General features: G+C 38.2%; 1 protein-coding gene across 1 annotated transcript in view; it reads left to right on the forward strand.

Annotated features, from left to right (window-relative positions):
- The window catches only part of LOC115811530 (A disintegrin and metalloproteinase with thrombospondin motifs 20), an 81,157-nt gene extending 74,938 nt beyond the window's left edge, over positions 1-6,219 (forward strand). Inside the window, exons 31-39 of the mRNA XM_030773772.1 lie at positions 1,300-1,470; positions 1,642-1,854; positions 2,055-2,184; positions 2,842-2,936; positions 3,038-3,132; positions 3,236-3,369; positions 4,621-4,712; positions 5,692-5,796; positions 6,130-6,219. Coding sequence (XP_030629632.1) covers positions 1,300-1,470; positions 1,642-1,854; positions 2,055-2,184; positions 2,842-2,936; positions 3,038-3,132; positions 3,236-3,369; positions 4,621-4,712; positions 5,692-5,796; positions 6,130-6,219 — 1,125 coding nt within the window. The remainder of the gene's footprint in view (positions 1-1,299; positions 1,471-1,641; positions 1,855-2,054; positions 2,185-2,841; positions 2,937-3,037; positions 3,133-3,235; positions 3,370-4,620; positions 4,713-5,691; positions 5,797-6,129) is intronic.
- Positions 6,220-11,358: the final 5,139 nt, after the last annotated feature.

The raw sequence follows: 11,358 nt of genomic DNA on the forward strand, positions 1-11,358 counted from the left end.
GAATACTTTTGTAAAACACAAAACAGTAAATTTAGCTGCTTTAACATGTTGATCATCTTGTCATCAAGAAAAGAATGAAATATTTCCCTTTCAGTTCCACTAAAGATAGAGAGAAATTATTGGGCCTGGAGTTTTACTGTGATGCAACACTGCCCCCTCTGGTCTCTGAAGCATATTGCTCTTTACAGCCTTGGTTTTTGACTCCATTCCAGTGACTTTTGGTAGAACATATCTGATACCAGAAACTTATCAGGATTTGATAGGTAATGGAAATGTCTACAGTCCCTGGACCCAGAAACCAGTTTATAACAGTACAGCCATCTAATATCAGGTTGGATTCCTCTTTGTATCCAAAACAACCTGTATTCTTTGAGGCATGGATTCTACAGATTGTCAGAAATATTTCTCAGGGTTGCAGAAGTATCATGCAGTTTCTTTTAGACGGTATGGTGGTACAGTCATGCCTGAGTCATAGACTGAAGTTGATAAGTCAAATCCTGACTCTGTCATCAGCATGACACAATAAGAACCAAAATTCATTATCCCAGGCATCATGTTTCTGCTCCTTAAGTTGTCCAGTGTTGGTGGTCATTTGATCGCTGGAGCCACTTCCTGCTGCTGTGGCCCAAATGACAGACATGTCTCAACTCTGCGATGCTGTTCGGTGCTGCACTGTTGTACTGCACCTTTATACGCCTGTTCATGGCCCAACTGTTAACTTGCACTGCTCTTGCCAGTCTCATCTGACATCCCTCCTCAACAAGCTTTGTTTGCCTATAGGACTATCACTCACTTGATTTTTTTTTTCCTTTCATGCACTGTTCTTTGGAAATCCTAGAATTTTCATCTGTGAAAAGCTTAGGACAACAGCCGTTTCTTACACACTCAAACTGCTGAGATTAATATCACCCTCACACCGAAATAGATCATAGGTCATTCATATTGTTCATTCTAATGTTCAGTCAGTCAGTAGCAAGATCCCTCCAGTGCCTGTCTGTCTGTTTTTAATAGTAAGCCATAGCCACATGACTCTCTGCATGGAAGAGCTGTCCAATTTTAGGAAAGACATGGTATGCCTAATAAATTGGCCACTGAGTGTAGATTGCTGTTGTATTGTTGTTGACATTGCATTATTTCAAGCTTTTGCCCTATTTTTTTTATTTAATTTTTTTTTTTACATCTATGGTACCACAAGCTACAACTTTTTCAGTGCTATTTTTATTCTTTGACTTTGTGCATGCATATGTGTGTGTGTGTGTGTGTGTGTGTGTGTGTGTATGTGTGTGTATTTGACCACAGTGTAATGCCACCTGTGGAGAGGGAGTGCAGAGTAGGAAGGTGCTGTGTGTGGACAACAGGATGACCCCTGTACCTGACAGCCTATGTAACCCATTGTCACGACCATCACATTATCAGCCCTGCTATGGTTCTGTCTGCCAGTATATGTGGATGACAGGAGCATGGACACAGGTCTGCCACTGAATCTCTCTCTCTATCTCTCTCTATTGTTGTATGTTATGAAAGAATTCTTATATATTGAGGTTTTGCTCTCCTTGAACAGCTACTGACCTACTGACCTGTCTGACCTGTGTGTGTGTGTGTGTGTGTGTGTGTGTGTATGTGCGCGTGCTTGTGTTTTAGTGCTCTGTTAGCTGTGGTGTTGGTTACCAGCAGAGGATGGTGTCCTGCTCTGTCATGCCTTCTGCAGCAAACCTGCAGTTGTTCACGGCCCAGTCGTTCCACCGTTCTGTCCCAGGAGCAGAGTGCCCTCAGCCCCAGCCACTAGACACCAGGCAGTGCCAGATCAGAGAGTGTCCCCCAACAAGCCACTGGGAAGTTGGCCCATGGAGCAAGGTGTGTCTATGTGCAGATTAAAAAATCGCCTGTACTCAACTAATATCTTAAATTCATTTTTTAAGTTTCTCTGTGTAGGATCCATTTTCACAGAGCAAAATCTGCACTGAACTTTTCGAAAAGTACACTAAAGCTGATGCTATGTTAAAGTGAAAGGCGCACATTTGTGGCAAATGTCTTTGTTTGTCTGTTGTCATTAGTGTTCTCAGACATGTGGTGCTGGTGTAATGGAGAGAAGTGTGCTATGCTTCACCTCCAAACAACTCCCGTCCAAAGACTGTCCCTCATCTGAGAGACCTGAGTCCAGAGCTGCCTGCAGCCAGACAGAGTGTGAGTCATTTATACAATACAATTGAATTTCTGCATGTGGAAAATAATCTAAAAGAAGGATCCGTTAAAAATGCCAGAGGCAACCAATGTAATTCTTTTAAAACAGCAGGGATATGTGCTCTCTTTTTTTGTCTGTGATGGAATCCTTGTAGCTGCATAAAACATTTCAAGTCCATTTCCATAGAAGAGTTTGGCTTTGAAATGAAAAATATTTTATCTAAAAACTTGATGATGATTGCATGAGATCTGCTATAGCAGCCTATTTTTATTAACTTAATGTGGAGAAGGATCATTTTCAGAATTAGATGTATTTCAGATGTTTAGATATGGCTTACATATTCTTTTGGTTCATTTTTACCCGTATTTCTCATACCAAGTCAAATTTTCAGGAAAGAAAAAAAATGACAGGCTTGGATGACGGCCAGTTCAACAGGTCAATTTTTTAATACTAATCAGGGCATCCAAGCAATCCTGCAAAGAAACATGTATGCTGAGAAAATTACTAAAGAGCAGTTTCCTTGTTTACTGTACTAACATGACATACTCTTTGCTCTTTCTAATTGCTGTCCCATCCCTTACATGTATTGTGTATGTGTTGGTCTTTGCATGTGTTTACATAACTGTCAGGTATGAATGACAATGTTATGTCATTTTCAGGTCAAATATTCTCAACATGCAGAGAGGTTCAGATGAAAGAAGGTATAAGAAAAGATGGTGAACACTATCTTAAAGTCAAATCAAAGATTATCCAGGTATAAAATCTTAATTATACAGTATACTGCATTTCTACTTTTCAATCTCATATTCTTGATCAGTATATTGCGATACTCATATAGTGATATGTTTTCCCCAGATTTACTGTGCAGAAATGCAAACCAATTTTCCGAAGGAGTACGTCACTTTGCGCAGTGGCCAAACTGATAACTACTCTGAAGTCTATGGATACCGGTATGCTTTACACATGTCATTTTGTACTAATCGATTTTTCATACGATGAATGTTTCACACTGAATGATCACACTTTTAACTATTGAATTTGACATCTCATTAGGTTGCAGAACCCCTTTGAATGCCCTTTCAATGGCAGTAGAAGACAGGACTGTGTCTGCAGGAATGACTACCCAGCGGCAGGCTATACACTCTTCCACAAAGTCCGCCTAGACCTTAGCACCTTGAGAATAATAAGTAAGCTAGCACTTCACAATTCTAACTTTACACAATTGAGTAGCAGTGATTCCCCATACGGCCGTTGTTTTATTGTTTTTACTCCAAACCCTCATTCACCCCAAAACTTCTCACTCTAGACTGCTTTACAAGTGCCCTTTTTTCTACTTTTTACAACTTTCTTACCTCTCCTCGAAATATCAGTTTATTCAACTGAGGAGCTTTACTGAAGTTCATTCATTTTAAAACTCTAATTGCCCGTATCACCTCATTACAATGGCAAAAGTAATTGTCTGCAAACTGTGGCTCCTGAACAGCAAGGTAGCTGGTCCTACATGTTTTTGTCACCATTTCGACCACAGACACAGTAACAGACATTAACGTCTGTCGCTCCCCTGTCACCCTAGAATCCCCCTTTAATGGCCTTTGCATATATTAGCAGTTATAAGGCAGGATTTGTCACAGCGTGAGATCACTAAGAGATAGTTCAACCATGCTCAACAAAGGAAACTGTTGCCTTGTCATCACTGGGTGTCTGGTCTTTGTACCACATGTTTCCACTGCTAGTCCTGTTCCTACTTTTCAATTAGGGCAGTGGAGAGTAGTAGAGAAAGATCGACAGACGGGGAAAAAATGAGTAATGAGTTCAAGATGAAGATTATGTGGCTGAGCAGAGGGAAAGGCTGGGGCAGGCTAATGGACTGTGTGAAACTGATAGGAGCCTGAGAACTGAATCTGTAGTCATGTTTCACATGAGAGACGGATAGCATCAGATTAATTCGAGATCACATTTAAGCAGCGTTGTACTCTTCAATTATGGGAAAGTTGCATCAAATTAACAATGTAGACTCAACCATAGCAGGAGGACATAACTGTGGTCTTTCATTGTGTCTCCTGCAGTGACAAAGAACTCTAGTAATAAAACATAAAACTTCACTAATGAGAAAAAAACAAAACAAACCAAACAAACCTGCAGAGACAACAAACAAGCTGAGACAAGATGTTAGCACCCAGATGATGTCCAGTACATCGCATTTAACATACTAAGGCTGTTTATTTTAGCTCACCAAAATATCATCTTTAGCTGATTTACTTTTGCCGGTCTAGAGCTTGTATATCTTTCCCTCAGTGAATGTAATAATCAAACAACAATAAAACCACACCATGCTCTTTAGATCTATGTTTGAAGGATTCATGTGAGCTTCGTGTTGTGGCATGTTAAACATTGTACAGCATCACATGTTTAGTATGTTGTTTTGGGGTTTTTTTCAGCAACAGACGTGCAGTTCACTGAGACTTTACTCGGTCGGCCTGTGCCCTTTGCCACTGCAGGAGACTGCTACAGTGCAGCCAAGTGTCCACAGGTACCCACTTCCAACTCATTCTCATTCCACCAAGCCTATAAATAGACATATATGCAGCAGACAATTTGTAGGGGGATGAGGGGCGATGCCATCCCCCTTGTTAGCAAAATGACCAAAATCCATCCCCCTTGTTAACCTGCCTATATACTCTATAAAGAAGTGTCAGTGACCATTGGGTCGTCCCCCCCTGTTAAAAAACAACAAATCACCTACTGCATATATGAATATGTCAGTAGACATATATGTAAATGAATGAATATGAAATGAGTATGATACCATCTAATCTGTCATTTTTTTCTCATAAGAGGTGAGAAAGCACAAAAGTAGGCTGATATGGACCAATTATTGTTAGCGTTGCTTTGTTTGGTCTGTCCAAGAAAAAACACTGAAAGTGTCATTCTCTGTCTTTCTATGACAGTGTGCGATATCTGGATAAATAAATAACTTGAGAAACTATCTGAGTGTTCTAAGTCTTTGGTGATAGGGGAAGGGGTGGCGGCTGAGGGGAGAGAGTCCCCTAAGGCCTATAAATTGAAGTACATATCAGTGTAAATGTGTTTTTGCCCACCAAATGGCTGCACTCCCTGTAACAGTGAAAGAACAGTAAGAACAGAATCTTTGCATTTATACATTTTTGCCTGCGTGTTTCTTGTAGAATACTGTAGTTCTAGTTTATTTCTTGTAGTTAAGCAGTTGTGATCTGTCAAGACTTATTTCTTTGTTGTCATTCCAGCAATATTTCCATAATTACAAATGGAATCCCTTGAGCAAGCACTCTGGACTTGATAGCTTTGTGGCATTTTGGGAGACATGCTGCCAAATAGGACACTTACAGAGATCACTCAAATTGATGTGACAGTCACATGCTTACATTGTCTTGGGACAGCTTTAAAATACAGAATTACCATATTTTACATCCCTTGCTGCTAAAAATGTGCATGCAGTGCTGCTCTGTTTTCACCTTTCACATACTTTACAGGGTCAGTTCAGCATCAACCTCACTGGAACAGGACTAAAGGTAGCTGAATCAACCAAGTGGGTTTCCCAGGGTAACTATGTTACAGTCAAAGTTCACAGATCAGAGGTAAGCTTACCAATATTTAGCCATGAGAATTTTTAAATTGTAATCATTTCCTGTTGAACAAATATGGCCTTACCCTTTGCCTGTGAACTCACTAATTTTTGATGTGGTCAAGAAGAAATGCGTGACAATTGTGTCAACTTAAAAACCAAGACTGAACATTCTGTGTTGTAATTTAGTGTTTACAATAGCAGTGGTTTATAGTAAATTCCTGCACATCACTCAAAACATGTGTGGCATTTCTATCTAATTAAGCAAACCAAAACTTTGTTAAATGTGCCATAATTTTGTATGAGAATCATAGTTCATTCTGACAATGGTTCCATTCTTTTGCAGGATGGCACAAGAATCTATGGTCGCTGTGGAGGTTTTTGTGGAAAGTGCAGTCCACATCCACATGCTGGGCTGCTTGTCCAAGTCCAATGACTCCCGATGCGACTGAAAACATCCAAACCAGTCATGTTCACTTCTCTACCTTTGGCAGCTACAGGAAAATGTTCTGAACTCAAGTGAGCTTCCAACAAGATACATGCAAACAGTTCACTCTGAAGCCAAGGCAGCTTCTCCTTTACCATTACAAGTCTTTGGCTCAATTCAGAATCATCTCAAGCCCTTTTTAGAGTAGCCCCAATATAACAAGCCTGAAAGAAATGGATAGGTATAAGCACTTTGGTAAACAACTCTATTTTAAATCTTAGACTAGTCTAATTTTAAAGTCTACTTTGTTACTTGAACACATTCAGTCATTTTAAATTCACTAGAAGGGTCTTGGATGCTGCTTTGGATCAGACTTATGTCTTACATATGTAATGGTTACCACATGTGTCTGTGCATCAGCATATGAAGAACAGTCTTTGCAGAGCGAGGAGAGAGATCACACTTTGGCTTTTCTCTTTCTCATGCCTTCACTTCTTTTGTCTTTACATGAAGACATTGAAATACTGCAAAGAGTTTATACAGGCAATGCCTCACGTCATTGTGTCAAGAGGAAATATCTCTCAAGCTTTGCATTTTTTTCTGGTATGGTGCTGTGACGGTTACATAGAGATTTAAGACAAGAGAGAATGTGCTCATTCAGAGAACTAGAAACCAAACAAGTTGCAGCATTTGCTCTTAACAACACATTTTGAGGAAAATTGATGTCATTGTGTAGAACTTAATGTCCATTAGCGGTCACAAGAGTCATTTAAAGTGCTAATTAACATCTAAACCACTGAAAACACGAAACTGTGGGAAGTCACAGTGAAACAGTTCACCTTCTAAAAGGGATTACTTGGTGAATATGGAAGTGTTTTGTGTGTATTTTGGTGCAAAATTTAATTCATAGCTATGTCTTAGAATGACTGAAAGACCTTCTCCGGTCAGTTACTAAAATGACAGAGGCTCTTGACGGAAAGGTAAAACATTTTTGGTTATGTTAAATCCTAGACATGGATTTATTTTAAACAATCTCAAGATCGGTAGGGACAGAGCCATTGTGTAACTGACGACAGCAAATAGCCTGATATGAACATGTAAATATCAGTGTGGTGTTTATGTTTTTATGTGTGTGTTTGACTCCTGTTTATGACTTACCTCATTTCAGAGGTCAAGTATACTGAGCCCTCCATAACAAACAGTATGTCAGTAAAGGTCATGGCAATCCTGAATACCTCTCAGCTGCCCATCTGAAGGCCGAATTCAGATGATTTGCTGTAGTGTTATCCCATTCAGTCATTGTAACCTGATAAGCCACAATGAGTGATTCCCCAGTGCTGATAGGCCACTAATAAATATGTTTTATTTGAGTATAGAAGGACCACAATGTTGCCATTACAATGGCAGAGAGAGCTGGAAAGAATGCAGACCCAACAGCGTGGCTTATTGGGAAAGACCGACTTGCCAGATACTAAACTGAAGAAGATGTACAACTGGAAAAAAATATATATATTTTTAGCAACAAAATGTTATTGTGTGACATTGTGGGATGATGTCCTGCAGCTAACATACAGTCAGATAAGGCACACTGTCCTGGAGAGACATCAGAAGATAAATATTTACTTTTTCCTCCTGTCAAATGAATCTAACATGAGTGGACACCAAATGTCTGAAAATAGCTCCATGTATGTAAAATATGTACAGTGAAAAACATAAGCAAAACAAGCTGATGATCAAATTAATCATGAATGTTTTGCAAGAACATGTTTGCCGTTTAACTTGGTCCAAGGTGCATGCTTCCCTACCTCACCTAAGCATGGACATACACACAATGTATTTTATATTGTAATCTATTTATGTTTGTTGATATTTATTCTGTAATAATGTGTAGTTTCAGTCAATGTTAAGCCGCTATGACTACCACCAATGTCAAGTTCATTGTTTCTCCATATGTTGTCCAAATGGTATTACATTTTAAGTGTTTTTAACAGTTAACCTGTAAGAGGATCTTGGTGCTTTTAACTACTGAAATTACCTCTAATTTCAAAGGAAGGTACTGGAATTGAATTTGAAAATAAGCTGGCTAAGAGCGTCAGTGTATACAGTTCAAAATGTTTGACATTAACGGGACTGTACCTGCAGAATATTTCAGTTGCTTTGTGGCACCTTTATTGCCCACTGTAGGACGTGATTTAATAAATACTTATGTTAGCATTTGCTAAAGAAAACCAATGAATAGCATGCAAACGGATGTAAAAAAACAAGCAAAAAAACAAAAACAAAAAAAACACTAATAAATCAATGATGTGTACTGATTTTGCTACTGCTAAAACCTTCAGCATGTGCAGGATTTGAGTGGATCAGGCCCATATTGTAATGAACCTCATAATATTTCCCATAGGGTCGCCAGATTTGTTGAACACCCTACCAAACACAAAAAAGACAAGCAGGACTATACCTGAACATTATCCAGCCTGATTTAGGTGAACAGGATTGAACGGTTTTCAGCTGAAAATAAGACCAAACTGCATGGATTTTTCAGTAGACTTAGCAACATGACCAGGCTTCTACATGGATGTCAAGTTTTTAGCAAAATCTTGTCTTGCAGCTCTCAGTAATGACATTCACCTTGCGGTTCAGCTCTTTCAGATTCAAAGACCAGTAAGTACACCCTATGGACTCTAAGCAGCTAGAAACCTTTGGCTATCATTTTGGTTTGATAGACAATTGATGTATGAGGTCTGTATCAGAAAAATTAAAGATTACTTGATGCACTGTGTGCCATAAATTTGTGTAGAAATGTAAACCTGTTTTGTTATTTTTTTTTTTTATAACAAGTACATTTTGTAACTTCTGAAAATGTGTATTTTTAAATATTCATACTTGAAGTGCAAACAGTGTATTAAAATAAAAGTAGGCATCCTTGCTGAATAAAACAAGACACCTGTTTGCCATGTATTCTCCAAAGATGTTTTAAAGAATCACATTTACTTGTATATACAGTGCATTATGTAGTGTGTATATTATAAAAGAATGATTTTGGTGCTACAGACTCAAATGTTTAAAGAAGATTTTATTAATATTTTATGTCTTGCTACTGTACTAACGCTGATTGTGAGATGAGCAATAAAACATTATAGAGTTCTCCAGTTATTTTGCTTACATTCTTATGTGCCATTGCTATTTAAAAAAAAACCCTCCAAGAATCATTCATTTTGTCCAAAGTATCTCCCCAAGTACTTTTAAGGAATGCTCCTCCATTTTACTTCATTGTTCCTTCTCTAAAACTCTATTGTTTAAACATGTGACATGCACATGGATGTCCCAAAGTAAAGAATTTTAAACAAACACTGTGTGTGTGTGTGTGTGTGTGTGTGTGTGTGTGTGCGTGCGTGTGTATGAGAGTGAGAGTGAGAGTGTGTGTGTAGTTTTTAGTATGAAATATTGTGACCAATATAAATTTATGAATGGAATACGCATATATAGCTCTTAAAATTTTGTATCAGTTCCTAAAATGTACAACTGGCACCCAAAGACAAGAGATAGCTGGCATATCTAAACTGTTATCTCACTATCTTCCAAGTGAATAACCTCCCTTATTTATCTTATCTTACCTTATCACTCCTTCTTTGCATTGACCAAACTCACTTATTGAACATTTGCTTAAAAATTTTGATTGTCTCTTACCAGATCCCACTACTTGTGGGCCATCTTGACTTTTCTCACTCAGAAGCATCATTGCCATATAGGCTATAAAGTAAGAGTTTTCTTCTCACATGATATCAGTGTCCTCACATTGCCAGGCATGAAAATGTAAAGTATTTATTCATGCTAAAATTATAGTTAATGGGCCTGAATGTACAGTAGTAGCCAAGAAAATCTGCTAACCCTCTTAAAGTTAACTAATTACTGAGAACAATAAAAAAAAATGCAAACATTTCAAAATCAACAGTGAATGCTACAATTCATGTGCCGCTATTATTTCAGTGTTGTGAGGTTAATTGTATTTCTGTCAAAATGCTAATGGTGTCTTAGTGGAATATTAGACTGGCCATCTACTGGGAAATCTAATACTTATATGGCCTTTACTGGTAAGCTTAACTTGATAGCTATCAATGTGCACAGCTGATTGTAAGAGTTCTAAAGAGACAAATTTTTATGCATTCTTGAAATAGGAACATTCTGCAAAGAAAAGTAGAACACAGTAGAATCTCTTGCTTGAGTAGAATTCTTGCATATGGAATAGCATGAACCTAGTGGGGCGCCAGTATCTGTTTTAAAAAAAGTTATCCAGTCTTCCTATTCTAAGGGAACAAGACCAGATATATCCTGTCCTTTGTGGATTTGTCTGATTATGACTCCTGAAGGAGTCATTTTAAGTAATCTGTTAGATCTGTGAATTTAGATGTTAAGAGACCTATAACTGGAGAATATGGCAGTCTTGCCTTGTAAAGTAAGAGTTTACTACTGTAAGGGGTGAGCTTAGAAGAGCATCCTATGAATGCAGGCAACTGGCTGAAAGATATTAGACTTGGGTTGGCACTGCTCTCTGCTGGATATTTGAATCCAATACATGTAATACCCTTAGTGATTAACAGATAGAAGGGCAAGCCCTTCATAATGCATCCATTCAAAGCGTGTTTACATAACTAGTTAAACCTTACTGTTACCACAATTTGAAATAAACTAGCCTGAATATCATGTTTTTTTTTCTGGAAGAAGATAGTATCCACTTGCAGTAATTGATTTTAATGAAGCAACAAGGGACTAGCCTGCAGATTACTCCAGTGCTGTTTTCCCCCAAGATTACACAAGGGTAAAGCCACTCACAATTTGTACACTAAATTCCTTCAATACGAGTATAACATAAGCGATTATTCTGGAAATTCCTCAGCATTGAATGGATGAGTTCCTTACATGAGTTCTTGACATTTGCTTGCTTATAAATATTTATCTGGTCTCATTAAAAAAAACAACATAAAATTCTTTCCTTGTGTGCTCCACAAATTAACACCACAGATCAGTGTTCTAAAATGACATTAAAACACACCCATTCACAAAATTGAAGAAGCTCCCTAGTAATGACCAGCAGATGGTAGTATTGTCATACATGTAAATTATTGTAGCACTGTGGATCGTTTTAGAAAA

This window comes from Chanos chanos, chromosome 5 (genome assembly GCF_902362185.1).
Source record: "Chanos chanos chromosome 5, fChaCha1.1, whole genome shotgun sequence".
Taxonomy (NCBI): domain Eukaryota; kingdom Metazoa; phylum Chordata; class Actinopteri; order Gonorynchiformes; family Chanidae; genus Chanos; species Chanos chanos.